At 39.6% G+C, this 23,325-nt stretch overlaps 1 protein-coding gene across 2 annotated transcripts; it reads left to right on the top strand.

Moving 5' to 3' along the window:
- Nucleotides 1–1,241: 1,241 nt before the first annotated feature.
- On the top strand, nt 1,242–22,450 carry ergic1 (endoplasmic reticulum-golgi intermediate compartment 1). Of its 2 annotated transcripts, XM_026190197.2 has the most exons (10): nt 1,247–1,406; nt 7,799–7,860; nt 13,283–13,355; nt 13,806–13,900; nt 16,784–16,908; nt 17,485–17,589; nt 17,692–17,752; nt 18,995–19,095; nt 19,827–19,949; nt 21,382–22,450. In XM_026190197.2, exons 1-10 carry the CDS (start codon nt 1,387–1,389, stop codon nt 21,487–21,489), a joined length of 873 nt encoding a protein of 290 aa, XP_026045982.1. In that variant the 5' UTR covers nt 1,247–1,386; the 3' UTR covers nt 21,490–22,450. The 2 variants fall into 2 exon arrangements, with proteins under 2 accessions (XP_080163106.1, XP_026045982.1); XM_080306980.1 differs by lacking the exon at nt 18,995–19,095 and having other exon boundaries at nt 1,242–1,406.
- The last annotated feature ends 875 nt before the right edge of the window (nt 22,451–23,325 follow it).

Genomic DNA, 23,325 nt, shown 5'->3' with positions numbered 1-23,325 from the left:
AACAATCTATTGTTTGGACTCCTAAAAAGTTACTCAAAACTACCTTTACCTGTCATATGTACAATTGTATAATAGTTTTCTATTCATAATTTATGGACTGGTACTTTTAAAACACTTTTCTACTCAAGTTTAGCACTACAAGCACTTCCTAGTCTCACTCACCAAATCACATTCATACAGCTGTTGTTTCAGCATTCACACACACACACACACACACACACACACACACACACACACACACACACACACACACACACACACACACACACACACACACACACACACACACACACACAAATGCATTGGGGGCGTCTTGGTGTTGTGGATCTTGCCCAAGGATTCTTTCATAAGGATACTTTGAGAATGTAGGGATTCATCCACCAACCTTCTGATAGAGTCCTCCTTAGATACAGCCACTGAGGTGGCAGAGTTTTATGTTTATAAATTTTCATTTCTTGGTAAGAAGGAGTTGTTAGCATTATTTTAAAAAAAGGGGAAGAGAACCTTTTCCTCTATGGCAATTTGGCAAAGGTGGTAGAGCTGGTTGGCCACTAATCAGAAGGTTGGTGGGTTAATTCCTGGCTTGCTATGTTCTCATGATGACATAATGCTTGTATGAATTTGTATATTGAGGCATGTTGTAAGAAAATGAGCAGAAAAGTGCTACACAAGTATCAGTGCAGACCAACTGGGAAAATCAAAGAATGAACTAAAGTTTTATTGGGCAAGATGCTGAACCCTGAGTTACCCACAATTCATCCATCACTGCAGTGAGGGTGTATGTGAATGTCAGCTAAATATTTACTTTTAAAATGTGTAGGTGAATGAGACTTGGAGTAGTACATACTTTTTTTTTTAAACATTTTTAAAATATTTTTGTTCTCTTGCTGCACATATTAAAAAAGAAAGCGAAAAATAAGAGTAAGAGCATAACACATGGATAATACTGGATTAAATTTGAGTTTTGAGCAGTTTGTATTGCCCATTTTTGTCATAAAATTCATAATTCCTTTTCCTCTTAAAATTCACGTTACTAAATAAATAAAAAAAACACTATAGTTTTCAGTCAATAAAATTATTTTTAAAAATGTGATCGTATTGCACAAGTTCATCTTTTGTTAATCTTAATGTTAATTTTTAATTATTTCTTAATTTAAAAAACGTTTTCCCATTCATGTTTCGGCCCATTATAATACGGCTGCATCACTCGGAGGAAGAAGAATCATAGTGAACAGGAAGTACATCTTAGCCAATCAGCTTCTGCAAAGCGTCCTAAGCTGACGTCAGCCCGGTACCCATGAACAACCGGTAGCGTTGAAGATAGTATGGTCTCCTGTTGTTTGTAGTTTTCTTCTTTTTAACGCCCCTGTCCAACGTGCAAACATCATGACTTTCGATGTTAGGAGGTGAGTACGGGGGGCTTCCGGTTCTTTGTGGCGGGATATGAAGTGGAAAGTGGTGGTCTGCTGTCTGTGAGCTCTAGATGAATTAACAGTTGGCTCAGCATCACATGCTACTGAGGCAGCCAAAGTTATCACAATGATGTGTTGCGTTTGACATGAGCGAGCTCAGTTTTTTTTTTAAAAAGAAACATTTTTTTTATGCACGGGTTTTTCGTTAAGTCGCCGCAGTGATGCTCGGGTTTTTGTGTGGGTTCGTTTTTTTGCGCATGTGCAAATGTCCTCGACCAGCTTTGCCAGACGTGAGCCCGATTACAATCAGCAGGGTTGGTTTGGTTTACAAAAGAAACTGTGTAGCACGTTCAGTACACAAACATCAAAACATTCAGTCATTAGCCACCAATAAACAGTGAAACCGGAACACAGCCATTGCAGAGCCATTCAAGCTATTAATCTGCAACTTAAACTTGTTTGCCACACTTTCTCTACAGGGCTGTTAAACCTATCAATAGAGTACGGCCAGTTAGAATAAAAAACAGGATGTTTGCATTGCCCATTTGCATAATGCTCACTTCATCCTGTTTGCCAGTGCCAAGACAAATTTAGTAAGAACACATTTTGAGCCAGCCTTTAGATTTTGAATGGAAATCTGCCATATCCACAGTCACAACTGTTAAGTTCACAGAGATGAAACTTCACACATTTATACAGAGTCTAAAATGGTATCTGATAAACTCAACTGCAGCGTGTTCTGGAAACTAATTAAACACATACAAAACGTATCTCTTCAGAGGCTCTGAATAAGTAATGTATTACTTTTGCAGTTATCCTGTTGCTCACCAGACCCAACAAAAGTCATTTCCTAACAGTATTTTAACAACGCAGCTGCTATATTGAAGAAAAACATTTAGCAAAGTCATAAACAAAATATCTTCTATGCATTTTATTTTGACAGCAAATTAAGTTGTAAAGTGCTTGTACTTGTTAATAATATTTATGTTTCCTGCCTGTGGATTGCATTGTTACATTTTGGGCTTATTCAAGTGCCTTTTAGTTGTTTGTCTGTTGGTTTCTTACCATCTAAATTTAAAAAAAATTCTCAAAACACTATCTTTGACACACACAATTAATGTAGCACAATATTTGAGTATGGACTGGTTCTAACCGAGCACTCAAAGTGCCTTTTATTGTAAATGGTAAATGGCCTGTATTTGTATATAGCTTTACTTAGTCCCTATGGACCCCAAAGCGCTTTACACTACATTCAGTCATCCACCCATTCACACACTGGTGATGGCAAGCTACATTGTAGCCACAGCTGCCCTGGGGCGCACTGACAGAGGCGAGGCTCCCAGACACTCTGACCACCACCAGTCTCTTGAGCCACGATCGTCCCTTACTACAAGCTTTAGTCACCCATTCACACAGTGCTTTGTTCTATACCATCTGGAGGAGTATGGGGTTCACTCCCTTGCCCAAGGACGTTTTCGCAACTTTACCATGACCTTCCGAATAGCAGATGACCCGCTCTGTCTCTTGTGCAGAGCTTGTGCAGTTAATCTTACCAGGGAGTCACATTTAGGGCCTAATTGTAACATTAATTCTTACTGGTAGCAGTTTATAAAGAGAGAAAGTTCATATTGAGCAGAATTGAGTTTGGCTTACTAGCGCAACAGTTACAGTTTCTCACATGGACCCTAGGAAAAATCAATTGCCCATCCCAGGTCCTGAGCCACAGCTTCCATTAGTAAATGTGATGTCATTTGCTGATAGGTCAATAGGAACCAACAAGGCTCATATGTGACAATGTTTCAGATAATCCTCCAGCTCTATTTAATGTGAAGTAATCACAGTTTTCAGATAGCTGTATAGCTGTGCTGAATGTTAACGCAGAAAAATCGGACAGATTGATGAAAATGATCAACAGCACGGTCAAACTGGAAATCAGTGTCTGTCATCTTTTTCCAAAGATTACAGCTGTGTTGTGCTGACAGAATGATTTTACTACAGAAGAAAAAACACTCTGGATGAACTGTGTGTCACAAGAGGTCAGATTCTCATCGTTGGATGCTTTGCTTGATGCCTCGATCATACAAAACCCGCATTGCAACAGCTAGAAAAGGCTTGAGTAACTGTTTCGAGGTGTTGTCCTTTCAAAAATACTGCAGGGTTAGTCACCAGCGTGAGGGTGTGTAACACTTTTTGGCTACCATAGATTGCACCATCCACAAAAGTAGGATGTATTCCCAGAATGTGCATGTTATTTATTTCAAAGCGCACAACAAATAAGCTAAAGTGCGAAGCTGGTGTTTTTCTGCCTTTATGTTCATAAATCTGATGAGCAAAAATAATAAGGTGCTAATTTAAAATTTAAAACCTAATTGCATGTACACATTTTCATTTCTTTAAAAAAAAAAGACACACAGCTTTCCTCAAAGAGTTACTTGTGTATTTGTTAGGGACTATTTTAAGCTCTGGATTAATGTACAGTTGGTGTTCTAGGTTTTGTTTTTTTTGTTTTTTCCCCAGCAGCAGGATGGTGTACACATATACGGTCTTGTGTTCCCCTTCTAATATGTGGTAGTAAATTTCTAGGTTTGGTCTTTTCTAGAAATGCGTATCTTTCTCAGCTGCTGTAGATTGACATTTCAACAGTAATAAAGTTCTTCCACAAATGCCAACTTCCAACAATGAGGATCATCTCATTCAGGATGACCGAACAGCGTCACTGAAGGAACGAGTGAATCACCGAAAGGCTTTTATGCCCAAGTTTAATGTCCTTTAGATTATGTCATTTATTGGCACAAGGACATTTTGTGTTAGCCAACCCGATGATCTGCTGTGTTTATTACATGGTCACTTTAGAGGCTTAATATGGATTCTCCCTGTTTTTTCAATAATTGCAGTAATGACTTTATCGTAACAGCAGTTGGGTTACCTACGTAAAGAGAGAAGTATTGCTTATATTCTGTGGTGTAAGGTGTGAAAAGAAGAACCTTGATCGTCTGTAATGTGGGTTTACTCGGCTATACATGGAACAAACTACTGACTCACCGTGAGTCATTGCCGAGATTCGGCTTATTTATTTAAGACCCTTGAAAAGTAGGCTTGTGTTTTCGTGTCATGGTGTTAACAGCTAGATGCTGGTACATCATGTCCTCCCTAATCACATAACATCTGAGCAGTGAGATGTGACGGAAGGAGATGTGTTGACTGTAATTCAGGAAATTACGAATGTAAGTGGTACACTGAGATGTGAACCCTTGAACCTCATCATAAATATTCATGAAGTGTTCTGAGTAGAGATAGTTTGATAAAACCACAGTGTCGCACAGGTTAAAAATACATATAGTGAAAGTTTATGTCAGTCTTTTTTTTTTTTTTTTTTTTTTACACTTCAGTAGGTGTATAGTCATGTTTTTCTTTAAAGTATATTTTCTTTAATTTAAATAACTCCTGGATCTTTTAAATATTTTTTTTAAATTGCTGACTTTAAAAGGTTTAACTTTATAAATTGTACTTTATTATAATAAAGTTACTGACTACATTTTGAAGCTGCGATCAAGGAAATAAGAAACTTTTTAACCAGTTACTTTAAAAGTCGAAAAGCCTGCAGCTCTGCTCTGCTCTGGATTCCACTCTTTATGTTCTCGGATTAGTTCTCCACACTCTGGACTCTCTACTCAGTTCAGCTACGGTTCCCCCGCTGCTCTGCGCAGCAGGCGACCCACCTGTTTCCATGTGTCCACAACCTGCTCTGTCACTACTCAATATTCCATCCAGTCAGCCGGCAGTAATTACTTCTGCTAGCCACTACGATGATGATAACAGACGGCTAGTGTAGCTAATTACAAATCATTAAACTGCTTAAGTTAACATGTGTGACAACCAGGTTAACATTTATGCTAACTGTTTAATACTTGTTGAAGCTTTACTAGTGTCTGACATTTCTCCTAAACTGTTGTTTAGTGTAATGAACATATTAATTTTACTAATGAATTCATTAACCTTTGTCACCTCAGAGTGAACACATTGTAGGACTGTTTAAAAATGTTACAATAAGTCTCTTTAAAAAAAAAAAAAAGGAAATAGTTTAGCTGTGAGGCAGTAAACACAACTCATTTTGGTTACTGTCAAGTGAAAGTTGTGTGTTGTGGCCTTGTCTATTATTGTCCTTTTGTGGTATAATCTTAAATCAGACCTTTATTTACCTACCCCTGGTTTGAAGTGCGGGACACTGTTTGTGAAACAGCGGTGTTATTCCAGTAGGATGACATGATCACAGTATGTTTTTACTTTAATGTCAAAGCAAAATGACGTATGTGAGCGAGGAAGCGTGTCTGCATGCAGCTCATTGCTTTTAACTAGTGAATAGTGTGGTTACATGGGTCACCTTTTAAAATCAGATGATGTGTAATTCGAAATACTTGAGCCAATATTGTATGTGGAGTCAGTGATAGTGATGTCATATTGTTCTTTTTTCTTTTTTCTTTCCAACACCTTCAACTGTTAAAAACAAAGATATATGTGTGTGTGTGTGTGTGTGTGTGTGTGTGTGTGTGTGTGTGTGTGTGTGTGTGTGTGTGTGTGTGTGTATGTGTGTGTATGTGTATATATGTATATGTCTGTCTGTCTCTATGTGTGTATCTATGTATATGTATAGATCCACAGATACACATGTAGTTTTTATAAAGGGAATTTATAGCTTTTGTTTAAAAAAAAAAAAATCCTGTCCACGTAAGCAATGCTATGGAAACTATCTCAGGCCTTATGAAAATACAAGAACTAATGTCATGCATTGTCAGGAGCACACAAGTAGTGATAAAACACTAGTTGTATGGAAATGCTAGCCAATCAGAAGCCTGACTTTAAAAAAAAAAAAAAGATGGTAAAGGCTCACACATTTGACACTGAAAGACAACAAGGAGTATTTTAAAAGCTCAGTTTACATGTGTACAGAAGGCAAAAATGCACAGAAAAAGGTCAATTTTCTAAAATACATGTGCATGTAGCTGAACTGTTTCTCTAATTAAGCTGAAAAAAAAACCCTGTATTTGTATAACCAAGAATAATCCAAATATATTCCAGATGAACTTCCTTTATGTAAAATGATCCTTTCCTGCCATAATGCTGAACTTGACAAACTGCACAACTCGCATATTCATAAAATGAGCTCAGTTGTTTTACGTTCTTATCAGTGGCTGAATACATATCTCGAACATCTCTGTTCCAAATAATACCACTATGACCACAATCTGCCTTCAGCCTTAGTCTACTCATACCATCTACACCGCAGAATGCGTAAGTAATACTTGAATAAACTCCAAAGACGTGGAAAAGACTAGAACTTGACTTACAAGGCCTTCACATGGTGGGGATGTATATCATTTTGCTCCACCTGTCAGGTTGTTTTATGTGAGGAAAGGCAGTGCACATTATCTATCTACATTAGTATGGATGTATACTGTGATGATATACACATAGAGGAATGCTGAATGAGAGTTTTGGGATCTAGGAGTGCTTCACATTAAAACAAAGGCGTTAAAGCAGGAGGTTATGCAACATCGAGAGAAGAAACAGAGGTGGATTACAGGAAGCCCACCCTCATACTTCCTCCCGGCCCTGCATTGCATTAGCTGTGATTATTTTTCTGGACGCTCTAAGTGGAAGAAATGTAGACAGATGTGATTGTTTTGGTAGGAGACTGCTAAGGAGAGTTGAGTGGGGAGATCGGGGTGTGGGAGGAGTTTGCACAGTCAGCCAAAAGATTTTTCACTGCCCAAAAAGGACAAGCGCAAGAAGTCCTGAACCGAAATAGTTTTGGTGTTGAGTAGCAGATTTTTTCTCCTTCCTTTTTCTAGCTCCCAAAATTGGCAAGAACAGTATTTCACAAGCAGAGTCGATTGTGTCAGGTGGAAATGATCTTCCCATCTCTTAAACGCTGATTTACGAGCAGTTTAAGAAAGGTATTTTTAGAAATATCCAAAAATGTTAAACTGAGGATTTTACCGAGAGTAAATCAGCAGTTCTTATATCCACTTACTGCCAAGAAGATGAAACCATATGATTTAAAGTTGTCGGTGAACTTGTGTTTATGTTTCTGTGTGTGTTTTTGTTGGCTTTGTGTATGTGTGGAGTGTTAGACCTTTGTTGGGGTCAGTTCATAATTACAGAGCAGACATTCAAAGGAAGAGGTTGTAACCCTGTAAAAGTGCGTGTGTGTGTTTGTATGTGTTGCGGTTGGCCGTCTGGATCTGTTATATATAATGGCGGACGTCCAAAGCTAACATTCCACCGCGCTTCTGTAATATCGCAAGGCATGATGGGTACAGAATGTGCAACGTTTTTCAGCACATAATATTTACATTTGCTATATATTTCTTTTTGTCTCTCCTCAGATTTGATATCTACAGGAAAGTGCCAAAGGATCTCACCCAGCCAACATACACAGGAGCTTTCAGTGAGTAGTCCTTCACTCACAGGCCAAAGTTATGAGCATCTACTTTAAGGTTTTCATTTTTTTGTAATTTTTTTGGGGGGGATTTTGTTCCACATATGTGAAAGGAATTCCTGAATCTTGCTTCTATAAATGGAAGATGCAAAATGTGGCAAAATAAGATGTGAGACGTAATCACTTTTTCCAGTGAAAGTTAACTGAAAAGGTCATCCTTCGTGACTGTACAGCTGCTTGCAGTAGTTTGACATCAGCCAAAACACTCGTTCTGACTGCTCTGGCTGCTGGTAGCAAAATCTGCCTCTGCAGGACTTAGAGTGAGAATTAACACAAACCAAAGTGTAAAGGCGATAAACCATATTTTGAACAAGTAAGATGGCATGTGTTAATGTTTGTGCCATAGGTGCTTAGATTTGTGTGTATGGGCTATCTTTGTGCTGATTAAGGCTACGTCTACACTAATGCGTTTTCATTTTCTCTCCATTTTAGCCTCCCATCCACACTGAGACGGCTTTTTGAAAATGAATACATTTGAAGACTGTGCGTTTGCGTCGCAGTGTGGACAGTGAAAACGTAGACTTTCTAAAAATGATGATGCATTTTAGTCATGTGATGCAGTCATGTGACCAACTAAACAAAGATAGCAGAGGGCATTATACAGCGGTTGTTTTGTTTGCTCTCAATTTTCACAGCCCTATTAAAGATTAATATCAGTTTGTACCAAGGTTATTATCGTTAACAAAAACTAACGAAATAACAAAAACTAGAAGTGAAAAAATATTTTCGTTAACGGAAATAAAAATTAAAACAAGACTTTGCAAAAAAAGGAAAACGAACTAAAACTGTAATGAGTGTTCACAAAACTAACTAAAATTAACTGAATTTATAGCAAAAATGTGTTTAGTTTTCATTGATGTGTGTGTGTCATACAATAGTCTAGGGTGAAAATGAAGTGTAGTTTCCAGGTTTTTTTTCTTGCTGTGTCTCATTATGCCAGCAGGTGGCAAGTACGTTAGTCGAGTCGTCTGTGTTGCTGCTCCGTCCCACGCAGAATCGTGTCAGCAAAAGTCGGGAGAAATCGCTACAGTCCAATTTCAGATTACTTTGAATATGATTGTGTTTTAGATAAAAGCAAGTGTCTTGTAATGGAATGAGACAAATTATGTGGTGCATTTCTAAAGGGGAAAAAAAAATCCCACAAACCTTAAAGTGCACTTGAAAAGCTCGCACAAGAAGGCTAACCAGGCTTACCTTGAGAAGGTAAAGGAGCACGCCCAATCCTCATCCCCAGAAACAGAAGCTTGCCCCAGGCAAGGCAGCGTGATGCATCCCAAGTGAACTCCACAAAAAACATTAATGCAGTGCTTCCAACAGCGACCCAATGGCTGCTAGTTGGTCAATTCGCAGGAACATCACAAGCGAGAGGAAGCGTTGGTGAATATGTTTATTGAGCCTGGGATATCTACACAACTGTGTGAGTCAGTTGCCTTCCAAAAGTTTAGCAAATCACTTGAACCAAAATTACGAAGACCCAGTGCTGCAAGAGTTAATAGTCTCATTGGGGCCAAGATAAATCTTTTATAGTTGCCTGGTATCAATGGTTGTTCATCTGCCCTAATTTTATTTATTTTTTAATAACCCATAGGTTCCCTATAGGTGGGAATGCGAGTTGTCTGTCACTGCGTGTTAGCCCTGTGACAGACTGGCGACCTTTCCAGTGTGCAGGGTATGGTAGCTGGAATAGCAACATACCCAAGGATAAGCAGAAGATAAAAATAAAAACTAAACTAGCAAACAAATGGTAAAAACTAATTAAAACTGATATAAAATTGAAAATCTGAAGTCAAAACTAAATAAAAATAAAAACTAATGAAGATTGCAAAACTATTAGCTTTTCTTCAAATTATTTAATTCTCACTCGCTCTTGCTACTTTGTACTTCTGTGTTACTCGCAGCAACAACTTCACCTCATTGTCAGTCCATTTAAAAAATTTTCCTCAACCTTTTGCTGCGACGTTTCAAAGAGCCGGAAAGTAAATAAACGGCTGACAGAAATGAGGCAGGCCGAATCATCTGGCGCTTCACGCATGCGCAGGACTGGAACGTAAGCGTTTTCGGCCGTTTCAAAGTGGACGCACAACTCTGTGAAAATGACTGAAAACGCTAGTGTGGACGCGGAGTGTTTTCAGTAGAAAACGCCATTTTCAAATCTATCCGGGCTAGTGTGGACGTAGTCTAAAGGCCTCAGCTTATTTCCATAGTAGAGTCAATCAGTTCACTTTAGTGTAAATGTCAGTGTTTAATTTCAGTGTAGCTTTTAGTAACTTTAGTATTAATATTTTAGTAGTTCAGAATGGGTGTTGCAAAATGAACACAGCACTTTTTGATTATAGTTGACTCACAATTATAGACATCTCAAATGAAATAAAGGTATGCAACAAAGTAGAACTACAACATACTATTTTTGTTCACTATAATAAAAAGAACTTGCTCAACTTTACATTAAAAAAAAAAAGTAGAAACATACTAATTATTGAATATCAGAGCTGCTAAAAACTATTTTTTTAAGCTAAGCTTTGTAAGCAGGGCTAACCTAGCATCATTTATCCTCTTGGCTTGTTCACCTGTTTAGTGATTCACTTTTTTAGCAATAGTTAATTGAAGTATATTAACAGGAACATTTGCTTGTCATTAATCAACCAGACTGAATCAACCAGAAATAAAAATAAAAAAAACTTTCATCTATAGCTAGCCCATCATTATGCTAATTACATTCTAGCTCTGGCATACAATACACCAGCTAGTCAAAACACACACACACTTTAATCCAAAGTTTGTTTTTGGAGGCATAATGGACTTTGTATTTTTTTTTAACATAGAGCACTGTACAAAGCTCTGAATCCACCACACATTGCTTTATATTTTGCATGGAAAGTGGGTGCAGTAATTCTAACGAGACACTCACTGTTGTACCTCTCTCCAAACGGTCGGGTGCGAGAAGTAGACTGAAAATATGTGACAAATGTGCAGCCAATGTCCAGTGAAAAGCATAGAAAGACCTTCAGAAAGCCTGAGGAACTATTGTTCTCTTACAATAAAGTCTGGCTCCTTGGAGTTAAAATACAAAGAAATTAACGGTGACTCGAGACTGTTGCACAGTACTTTATTTTGATTACTCTGATGTCTTTAAACCGCCTCATTCTTAACTCAAAATGACATTTGAGTCCTAGCAGGGCTTCACAGTCTGTAACCTTCTTCTTCAGCTTGAACATAAAAAGTAAATAGAATCAGATGCCAGTCCCTGCTCTGGGAGGCAGATGTTTAGGAAAACGATGACAAGTAATTGTGATTCAAGTACTTCCCTTTTGTCAGCACAGAGGTATGCTCTTATGTAAAAAGCAAACAGCTTGGAGCAGTACCTGTTTTAGCACATCTGGTATGACAAAAATGCTAATAATCATGCTGTCTCATAGTCACTGGCACCTCAGGAGTCCTCAGTGGAAATCTGACTGCTTTTTCCTGTCAGGTCATGAGTTTTCCTACTTGTCATCAATAAGTCATTGTGTAATCAGGGGCTATATTGATTATTCACTGCTTGATAGAAGACAAGAGCTCTGATGACACATTTTTGGCAGCAGTCGTATTCATTAGTCAGCTGACAAAGACACATAGTAGGAAAACTCATGACACAGTGGATAAACTAAAAGTGTTATTTCAGTATTGGACCCTTTTAAGGCAGAGAAAAATAATTTTCTGCATGGACAGCAGAAAGAAGTTACTAAAGTTATACACTAACGTTTCCACCCAAGAGGAAATGGATATAAGTTTTTCCTGCACTCAGTTAACTCCCTTCCTGTCTCCATCCGCTGTCTAGGGATGACGCCACTGGTTAGATTGGGATATTAGAAACCTGTTAATGCTTCATCCACAGCAGGCCGAATAACATTCAGGCCACGGTGGCAAAAAAGAATCAGAGCCTGCCTTTTCACAAAAGGCCAAATATTTGACCCTCATCTGCTTTTGCTGCCCCAGGGCACATTCTGCAGGGCTCAGTTTACCCTAAACAAAAGCTCTGTTTGGCCACTGTGGTTTCTGGAACTACTCATGGTTTGGATTTAATGTAACAGTCTCTTGTTTGTCAGATTTTTCTCTCTTAGTATTTGTGTGGGTTTTTTTGCCCGGGCTGATGTGGAAAAAAATAAAATAAAAAATCAAATTTGCCTGTGCTATGTGGGGAAAATGAGCCTTAGAAGGAACAAAGATGTAACAAAAAAGCCACATCTGATTGCATAAATAGGGCTAGTTTCAAATGTCAGTGACTGATTCATGGTGTTATTGTAGCCGATTCCTTTGTGTCACAGTCCAAAGAATGTCCGAGCTGTCCGGATAAGCTGGAGCGTAAATAGAAGACAGTCATGTCTTTGTAAATCATTTCGGGGTGTCAGTATTTCCATTGTGAGACTATTAAAAATCACTCATCTTTAGTAATCATCGTCCTATATTGCGTCCTTTGAAGGCAGGGAAAACTTACTGTACAAGTTTTTTAATGAACCTGAATTCGTAATCTATGTGTCACAGTGACACTCCCTTGTTTGTTGGTTAAATATTACCTTATGTAAAGCTTCCTCTAGCCGCAGGTCCGCCTGTGACGCCCTGCTAAACCACAAGGTCACGTGACTGTGCGAACCTAGGAGACGGTTGCCACGTAAACATGCCTCACCTGCTGAGCGAGAGCTTTCTAACCAAGGCTCTCACCATACCAGATAGACCACAGACACAGATCAGTTCCTTCCACATTTATCTTAGTAAACACATGGCCACTCTTTTATTTGACTCTTCGGCTGATTAGTTTGGCACATGGAGGGAAGCGGACGACCTGGCTGCTTCTCCTTTAGTGTGTTTTTAAGCTTAGGCTTTATGTCGGCACAAAGACACTGAACAGTTAATTTTTCCTACTTTGGTGTCTGCTCGGCCTCTTTTGTGGAAGCCATTTTTGGTCTGGGTGACTGTCAGTGTGTGAGTTTAAGGAAGCCTAAAATGTTGTTTGTAGGGCTTACTAAGGCGTAGCATGAGATCACCTCTCTCAAAGAAGAAATGCTGTAATGGCCGCCTGCTGTGCTGGTATTTAATGTGTAATTACTGTAGGAGGTTCTTTTAAAAGAAAGAAAAAACAACATAATGGGAGGGCTAACACTGTCAGTAAAACTGCTATTTAGGGATTTATTTTTTTTAGCTGCTGTGATTTCATTAATACCAATAGCTTACGTCAGCCGTTCCTTAAGACCCAGTCAGTCCAGATCATTTGACTTGCATCATTCTGTGTAAAGCTTGTGTAACTTCTATGTGAAAGAAGTGATATATGAGACATCACCAGTGACCTAGGTTTGAACAGTGTCTTCATTCTGACTTTCTTCCTCTTTGCCCACAGTTTCCATCCTCTGCTGTGTCTTCATACTCTTCCTCTTCCTGTCTGAGCTGACGGGATTCATAGCCACTGAAATGTAGGTACTGCCGCTCGTCTGTAATATCCTCCGGCTGAAACGCACAGTTCCCTGGTTACCACGCAGGCACAAACAGGGACTTAATTATGAATGTCAATGCCCTCATTATGATGTATTCTGCCCAGCCAGTGTTGTAACCAATGAATGGAGTCAAATTTGTGACAGGAAATTGGCTTTGTGCATGCGTCAGCCTCTTGGCAATGTGTAATAAGCAATGACTTGGTAAGGGTGTGACAGAAAGGAAATTACACCGGCAGAGATACACAAATGCTCTCTCCTTGCAATTTGGCAGAAGATGAGTCCCCTACTATTAAAGTGGCGCACAATAGCATGACGTCGAGGGAGAAAGTGTCTTTTTCTAATGAAAATACCACATTTCTTTAAATTAAAAGTTGATTTTCTGTTCTAACCATTTCTAACCTTTTTTTTTCTTTTCTCCATCCATTGCAGTGTAAATGAACTGTATGTGGATGATCCCGATAAAGACAGTGGTGGGAAGATAGAAGTGAGTTTAAACATCAGTTTGCCAAACTTACACTGTGATTGTGAGTATATACATATATACAAATATCTATTTCTTTGCATTACATCTTCTGTTTCTGTATTTTTTCTTCCACACTTTGTAAGGCCTCTTTTAACAGTTTGTTTTCCCCTTTATCTGACTCATGCTTACTGTGTGCCCTGTCATTTAACCTGTCATATTAGCAAAGGATAAACTATCCCTTAGATAAAGAAACAGACTCTCAAAACTACAGTGATGTGCAAATGTCTTGAGCAAGCCCTCAGTTCTTTATTAGTTCATATGGTTTTTTTTTTTTAAAACCACTTAGCGCTGACCTATGAATCATTCAAGTATAGAAAAGGCACAATTTAACAATTCAAGGGACAAATCAGCTATTTTGTGTCCAGGCATAACAGAAACTTAAATTTTTAGCTTTAAAAATAGCGGTTAATCAGCATCAAAGACCTGACACAGCATGCGTCTGGACCTTCAGTTGATCCATTTACTCTTCACTGAAACTTCAACGGGCTCGGTGAAAGGGTGTGCTCTCAAGAAGCCATTATTAATGATGATAAAGAGGGAGAAAAGCCTGAGGTATACCAAATTGCACAAGAATTGGACTGAAAATCAATGGCAACGAGTCTTATAGAGTGATGAATCCAAATTTGAATTATTTTGAGGATATTGTGAAAATTGATGGAATTATAAATGCAGAAAAGTCTCATAAGATTTTGATTTACTATACAGTATCATCTGCAAAGTGTTGTTTGGCAACAGCTTTATATTTCAGCATGTCAGTGATCCCAAACACACTGTCGGTGCAGTAAAGGTGTAGGTGGAAAGAAAAAAACACAATGAAACAGCTTCAGTCAAGGATTGCCCACCACAGAGCCTGGACTTCAGCATTTTTGAAGCAGCGTGGGATCATTTTGACAGAGAACAGAACAAAAGGTAGAAACATCCAAATAAGAGAACTATTAGACGATCTGTCTAAGAGAGTTCAGGCTGTGTGAATGAATGGGGGCCTTACTAAATATTGACTTCCCACCTCATTAGAACTGTTTTTGCCATATAATACTGTATTTCCATATATGTTTCAGTAACCTGCTGCATCTATTTTCCATTTTCCTAGCAAAATGTAAAGAAATGAGGCATGCTTTAGAACATTTCACAATACTGCATTGGCTGTTTTTGTCTGGCATGCTCATAGATAAGACGAGAGCATCCTCTGTATCTCCTGTTGAATCTCGTGCTGCCACACAGATGTGATCTGTGTTTCACATTAAGTCGCCTCTACTGGCTCGTACCCTGCGCTCAGATGTCTGTGTAACGTGCGATTGAAGGGTACTAGGTCACTTTTGTGCTCCTCGTGCCTTCCCCCAGCCCCTCCTCTAAAACTATGCCAAATGACAAATCGCTTGCACAAATACACCGGCAGGTCTCGGGACAGCGCAGAAAACTCACACATCGATTCAGCTCGGGCGATATCCAAAAATGGAAAAGCTTATAACTTGCTTGTGTGAAAATTAAGTCCAGATTTGTGCGATAGAGGCTTTGGCACGCAGACACACAGCTGCTGGCCATGTGTTCAGACGAGCTCACTCACTCATGGCATGCCTAAACAAAGGCCGTCCCCCTGCCGTTACTAATGAAAGCTCTTGATGATTGTATGTATAGGTCGTTTTGTTTAATTGCAAAATTGAAGCCCTTTCCCTTCCCCCCTCAAGTTTGGGTCCCATTTAAATACCAGCTCAAACACGTCGGTTTGACCACACAGTGCAGCTGCACGTAATGAGCAGAAATGTTCCTCTCCTCACGAGTTAATATTCTACACAAGTCAATTTTCCAAAGAGCTTGTCATCCGCTGCAAATTTACTTCAAGGAAGAGGCTCTTTCATCATGGAAAACCTGACATTTCCATCCCCTGGTTTTAGCGTTTATCTGCTCTGCTGCTCCAGAGTTAAACATCATCTCTCTTCGGTGACCTTTACCGGTTGCCCCGCCTTGATTTGTGACTTCATGGAAAAGCACATCCGCGTGTAAATAACCTTATACTAACCTCCACTTTCTTTCAACCTGCTTCCAGTCCGAAATGTCTTAAAAAGGAGAAACAACCATCTCTCACTGGTGCGCGCACACACACACACACACACACACACACACACAGACACACACACACACACACACACACACACACACGTCACTTATATTTATGCACTGTATTTTGAGATCTGGATAGAGATGGAGAGGGGGGAGAATCCCGTCTTGAATGTCAAAGGTCAGACAGACGGCATGTGGAGGTTTTTAGCACAGATCAAGCAGACATCCCTCTCTCTCTCTCTGTGCACTCGTGGGTGACATAAAATGCAGGCAGGCTCTGAAAATAGGCCACTGCCAATGTGTGCCACCGCCGCCTAAAAGAAAGGGGTGAAGTCCAGATGGAAAAACACTGACACGGGGAGACGGGGGTGATTGGGTATCGTAAATGGTCTGATTGTGTTTACTCTGTGGGTCACTTTGTGCAGTGATAATCAGATATTCTCTTTTTCTTTTTGAATAAAAAGTGCTTGTTTGGTTTTTCAAAATAAAATAAATAAAACAGCAACAACAAACAGCTGCTCATATTTAACCAGAAGGTGGTGATGCTCCCAGATTGCTGATTTTTGCTGAAACTCATCAATAAAATAGGCAAATATTTGTTATAGAGTTAAAAAAATCACTTGAGTTCATCATTGTTTTCCGGATATCTTAGAGATTAAAGTAATCACTAAAACAAGTCTCAGAAAAACTGTCAATGTTTTTTTTTTTTTTTTTGTTTTGTTTGTTTGTTTTTTTTTCTTTTTGTTGATTCCTTTCTGTTGTTTAACGAAACGATTTATTGGCCGATCGTCCTCGCACTCGTCTGAGTTTGTTTCTTTGCTTTCAGTGGTGGGTTTGGACATCCAAGATGAGATGGGACGCCACGAGGTCGGTCACATAGAGAACTCCATGAAGATTCCCCTCAACCAGGGTGATGGTTGTCGCTTTGAGGGAGAGTTCAGCATCAACAAAGTAAGATCTCACCTGAGAGTGCGAGAAGCCTAATCCATACATGCTGTGTGAATCACTTATACTACTGCTTCCCTTCAGGAAATTGCAAAACTCTGCTTTTCTGTGCCCAGTAGTTACACTGTGATGGACTGGGTCGGGCTGATATTTGTATTTTACTGACAAGCAAGCTTGGATTGAATGTCAGTTTGTATATTTGAGTTGGACTCGAGTTAAAAATGGAGATTGCCCCCACCAACCTCTTGGGTCTAAATTGAGTTACGCTAAATTGAGGCTGCTCTTGGATTTAGTTACACCTATCCGTATAATCTAGGCTCCATGAAGCTGTGTTTGTCTCACGTCTGCATCTTGTGCGTCAGTCTTTCCACTGCATTTACAGTGATTAACCCTGCAGTTGAACAATTGACACTCATGCTTGGGGGAGTAGTTGGAAATATGTAAAACACGCGCGGTTGGGAGGCAAGGAACATTTAGTTTCCAACCAAATGCATTCAGGCTCCCTCATTAGCTAACTAAATGTCTTGCAGGTGCTTGTGGTGTTAGGCACAAACCCACCTCAATGTGTTTATTTGTGTTCAGGTACCGGGAAACTTCCACGTGTCGACACATAGTGCCACAGCACAGCCTCAAAGCCCTGACATGACCCACACCATCCACAAGCTTGCCTTTGGAGAAAAGCTCCAGGTGGGACACATTTTTTATTTATTTATTTTTTTTAGATGGAGAAAGTGGAGAAGAATAACTGCCATATTAACACAGATCTTTTCTCTCTTCATTGTCACACAGGTACAGAAAGTCCAAGGAGCCTTTAATGCTTTAGGAGGGGCAGACAAGATGTCATCTAATCGTATGTATCTAGACAGCAAATGTAATAATTATGACCAACTTATGACAGTGCTTACGTACACCATATTGCCAGAAGTATTCCCTTGTCTGCCTTCACACACACATGAAGTTGAGTGTCATCATATTCTTAATCCATCGGGTTTTATATGCTGCCCCACCGTTTACAGCTTTAAATCTTCTGGGAAGTTTCCACGAAGTTTAGAAGTGTGTTTATGGGAGTTTTTGACCAGAAGCACATTTGTGAGGTCAGACACGGATGTTGGACAAGAAGGCCTGGCTCACAGTCTCCGCTCTTAATTCATCCTGTTCTGTTAGATTGAGTTCAGGACTCTGTGCAGGCCAGTCAAGTTCTTCACACATCAAACTTGCTCATCCATTTCTTTATGGACCTTGTTTTGCACACTGGTACGCAGTCTTATTGGAACAGGAAGGGGCCCTTAGTTCTTAATAGAACTTAAGGGGCTGAGCCCAACTACTGAAAAACAACCCCGAGCCATAATCCCCTCTTCATTAGACTTTACGCTTGGCATGGTGCTGTCAGACAAGTACTGTTCTCCTGGCACAAAAACCCAGACTCGTCCATCAGATTGCCAGAGTCGTCACTCCAGAAAACAAGTCTTCACTGCTCTAGAGTCCAGTGGTGACGTGCTTTACATTACTGCATCCAATGCTTTGCATTGAGCTTGGTGATGTAAGACTTTCATGTGGTTTCTTTGCCATGCAAACCCATTCTATGAAGCTCCCTACACACTGCTGTTGAGCTAATCTGAAGTCCACATGAAGTTTGGGGGTTTGTAGCGATTGACTCTGCAGAAAGTTGGCGACCTTACAAGGTGCTTCATGGTTGATTGCTTATGACTTCCGCTTTGTTATAATACCACTAACAGCTGACTCTGGACTATTTAGTAGTGAGGGAGTTTCACGATTGGACCTATTGCAAAGGCAACATCCTATCAAGGTACCACACTTGAATTCACTGAGCGACCGATTTTTAAAATATGTTTGTAGAACATTAAAGGTGATTGATTTTATACAACTATGACTGTGGGAGTGATTGGAACACCTGAATTCAATGGTTGGTAGGTGAGTGAATACCTTTGGCAATGTAGCTTAGGATGATGTAATGTCACAAGACACTCACTGGACAGAACTACATGGGAACTTGTTTTACAAAGACAGCATTCATCTTGAATACTGAAGATGCTTTGTTTGTCTTATTTAATTAATGTTATGTCTCTTGCAGCTCTTGCTTCACATGACTACATATTGAAGATTGTACCAACAGTGTATGAAGACCTCTCAGGCAGACAGAGGTTCTCTTATCAGTACACAGTAGCCAATAAGGTACCGCATCCCTGCACTCATTAGCTGATGACCTTTTCTCATCATAGAGGCAGCGCGTCCATGTCGGCATACGGCCGGAGCACGTATAGCTCGTGTTAACATTGCACTCATCTGAAAGTGAAAGCTCAATCCTAGTGACTGGAAAAACTCTCAAGATGTCAACAAACCATAAAGGAAAAAAAGAAAAAACACTTCCTGGAACTGTGTAGGAAGACAGCTGGGAGTGGAGTGTGGAATAATAACACTGCAGGTCAGCTGTGAAGAAGGGACAATAAGGGCCTGAGCAAAATATTTCCAAAACCTAATTTCCAAAGCGTAAATAGTGGTCCAGCTGAGGCCCGCATCCGAGCTTGGACTGCGACATTCTTCTGCGTTGTGTTAAATGTGTTTAATGTGGTCAACATTATTGTGTCGGGCAGTTACTGCAGCACTGATTTTGGAGAAATGGATTTATATATAGCGCCTGATAACGTTGTCAGCTCGTAACAATAATTCAATTTACATTGTAGCCTCCTCGAGATTGCTTCATTGGAATAATATTCAGCTGAGATTCATTTTTATTGAATCATTTATGACTGTGGAGTGACTTATTCCGAAACTGATTCTGTAGTGACTCACAAACACCACTGCCACCGCTGTAGATGAGAATATGTGCCGATTTATTTTATAAACGTAATGGGATTAAGTTCCTCACTTGTAATCTTTTTTTTTTTTTCCCCCCCCACACACAGGAATATGTTGCTTACAGCCACACGGGAAGAATTATCCCAGCGATCTGGTTCAGGTACGATCTCAGTCCGATCACAGTGAAGTACACGGAGCGGAGACAGCCCCTCTACCGCTTCATCACAACAGTGAGTAAACACAAAGCCCGCGGCCCCAAAGCTGTTTACAAAAGCCGCTTTTATTTGAATTGCAGGTCTTTCAAGTTCAAGTCCAAAGATCAACTTTTTACTATCCTGTGCAAAAGTCTTGAACCACACCTTATTTCATTATATTTTGCTTTCAATGAGCCAGATATTCTTGAATTGTTTTTAAAGGGCTTAAGTAATAATTTTCCAGCTTTTCTGAAAGTCTTTCACAGTTTTTCTCTGGACTTCGGCTGCTTTTTCACTCATTTTCAGTCGTGTACGTGACCTTTTCTGTTTGTTTGTTATGCCACCTATGAATCATTCAAGGATAGAAAAGGCACCTGACTCAGTGAATGAACTAGTGTTGTGTTTACACATAACAGACAACTCGGCAAATAACATATTTTAAACCGTATCTTTAGGCACTTTGTTTTTATCACAAAAGCACCTTTATTCCAGTTTCTTTAGTTAAGTCTATGAAAAATGTCAAAGATAACAGTTTTTATGCCGTGTGGCATAAAATAGGATTTGCGCAACAACAAAGTAATTCCCAAAGAGCTGGAGACTTAAAAAAAATGAGAAAACTGTAGAAATAGATGACAGCAGAAGACGTGTCAGGCATGTTCTGAAGAAATTGACCTGAGAGATGCATCTGGCCCTTCAGTTGATTCATCTGCTGTTCGCTAAAGTTGAATTAAAATTTGATCTCAGTGTAAGGGTAGCGGTCAAGAAGCCGTTCTTAAGGAAGGGAAATGAGGAGACAAATTCGTGCATTTTAGCTAAATATCTCAGCTTTGTGATTGAACATCTTCACTGCCCAGTAACAGATAGAAAATAAGCCGTTCAAATGTTTGCTAACATGGTTAAGAATAATGCTGCTGGGTTGATCTCTGATCAAAGCCTGGCTAGCCGTTCCCTCCTTTTTCTAGTTTTTGTGCTAACCAAAGTCTAACCATCTTCTGAATGAAGCTTTCGTGGTGTTGGTATGAAACTTAATGACCATTTCCTAACTCACTGAACTCCCTTTGTCTTCCTCAACTCCCTTTGTCATCGGTGGAATTTTGGCGTAGCCTGTAGCACCTCATCAGAAAGTTTCCTGTTGACTGATAATGCGGTCAGGCTTGAGTTGGCAGCCTGCCTGATGAGCTACACCATTATTAGTCTTGTGTGTTGTTTAGGTTTATCATGACTTAAGGCATGGGTAGGAGATGACTGTGTTTTTAATGTGATCATGAGTCACGGCTCAAGATTGTGAGTCAGCCTACAGCAGGGCTTTTTGTTGGATTCCTATAAATTCCGTGGCGTTGGCGCAGAGCATTGTTTTGATAAATAGGATTAGGCCCAGCTGATATTGAGACTTAAGAAGAAGACATCAAAGCTCTGAAATATGAAGCCTGACAGGATCGTTTTTTCATTTTCTTTCTTTTTTTTGTAGATTTGTGCCATCGTCGGAGGGACGTTCACAGTCGCGGGGATCATCGACTCCTGTATTTTCACTGCTTCTGAGGCCTGGAAGAAGATACAGATTGGCAAAATGTCATGATGACTGTTTCCAACCCTCTCCTCACATCTTATTTATAAGTGCAAAGTTGCTAGCCTGTTAGCTAAATCCAGTCCGAAATGACCTCCTTCAGGAGATTGTATCACCTTGTCCATATAAGAGTCTCGGGCACTTGATTTAACTACCAGGCTGCAGGGATGCGTCTGTTTTATTAAAGATCCTCTCGGGCTCCTTCTGCTCCAGTGACGTGAGAATGCTGACTATCACATGTCGGCTTCCTCCATCTTCAGTGTCAGGAGGGGAAAGGAGAGGAGATGATATCTTTTGTTACTGAGTGTGCCAGGGATTCATTCTGTATTTTTTTTTTTCTTTAAACGTTGCAGCTGATATATTTAGAATGACACGAAAGAATAATAATAGACATCCACATATATTAAATCAAAGGAACATTTTTTTAATCATGGGTATAGGAAATGATATAATTCAGGGAGTAAATGGCATCAAAACAGGATCATCTCAGCCAGATGTGTTGTAAATTAGGAGACCAATTTAGATTTTTGGTCCTCGTGTGAAGGAAGTATTGTCAGGGTTCATAAAACGTGCAGAGGACGGGATGAAATCTAAAGCGTAGTGTGTACAAATAGCATTTTGTGTCATGTAGCGTGGTCTGTCGTTTTTATCTCCAGTATTCCACCTGTGTGCCTTTTGGCTTACTGTTAAACCGTACAGGATCATCACCAGCTCTCTTTGTGCCACTGAAAGCTTTTCAGTTTCTCCTGCTTGTTTCAGTATCGGTGCAGCATTTATCATTGTTTACTTTACAGTCTCTAGTTTCCACTTTATTTCTACTCAGTCTCAGTGATGGCAAAAATATAGTGAATGTCTGTGTTTGTTTGTTTTTCTATTCTTTTTTGTTTGTTTGTTTATTTACATGGTACATGATTTTTTTCAAAAAAGAATTTTGGTGTGGTTTCAATAAAGGTTTGTTTTTAAAAGGGACAAACCTGTTCATCAGGGCCTCTGCTTCCTTTTATTCTGTTGTCATTACAACACTCCCTGTTATGTCAGTGATCATCGCTGAGTTAAAAGCACCTTAAAACCTGTTTTTCTACTCTGAGTACCATCCTTTTCTCTTTAACGCTCAAATTACTGTAATCCCTGCGCTGTCCTCAGAGGTTACGATAAAGGTTACTCTGGTATGATTCGTGTTTCCAAAAAAACCTCAGAAAGTGATCTGTGAACGAGTTTTGGCTTTAAAAATTTTAGGTGTCTTTTTATTTCTTTTAGCTTCTTTAAACTGCAAGAAATGTATTTGTAATAAAAAGTCAAATTATGAAGGCCATATTATGACTTTTTACCTGAACAACATGGTAACGATTATTCTTAGAAGCTGAAAGTGGCACCTTTGTGTCTCTGACTTTGTATACGCTCACTCTCCTAGCTGTAAATGTCACAAAGTGGACTTTGCACCAAGCCGGTTCTCATTTCCCTCAGCTGGCAGCCTGGGACAACACCCTGCAGGCTGTCATTTGTGATGTGAGCTTGTAAGAGGGCGTTAAGCTGTTACAGCTATCATCGTGCAAGCGTCCAGCTCTGATAAAGGTGCTTACCGTGAGTCACTCCTTTTATTCCCCCTCCATCCCTCTGTTTACTTCCATCACTTATTAGCAATGTTGTGAGTCTAAGTGTGTCCACCTCCACTGAATGACACAGATGCCACAAATATCTGTTTACTTCGCTGACTAAATCACAGATCTTGTGGCTCTTTCTCATTGTGGGCCAAAACACAAATTGACACTTTACTCCACTGAAGTACAGCTTTTACGACAGATCCAACTCTAAATTCATATTCATCATTGGGGAAAAAACAAGCAGAAG

The sequence above is a fragment of the Astatotilapia calliptera genome, chromosome 2, assembly GCF_964374335.1.
Source record: "Astatotilapia calliptera chromosome 2, fAstCal68.1, whole genome shotgun sequence".
In the NCBI taxonomy this organism is placed as follows: Eukaryota; Metazoa; Chordata; class Actinopteri; order Cichliformes; family Cichlidae; genus Astatotilapia; species Astatotilapia calliptera.
This window is presented reverse-complemented; position numbering and strand designations above follow the sequence as displayed.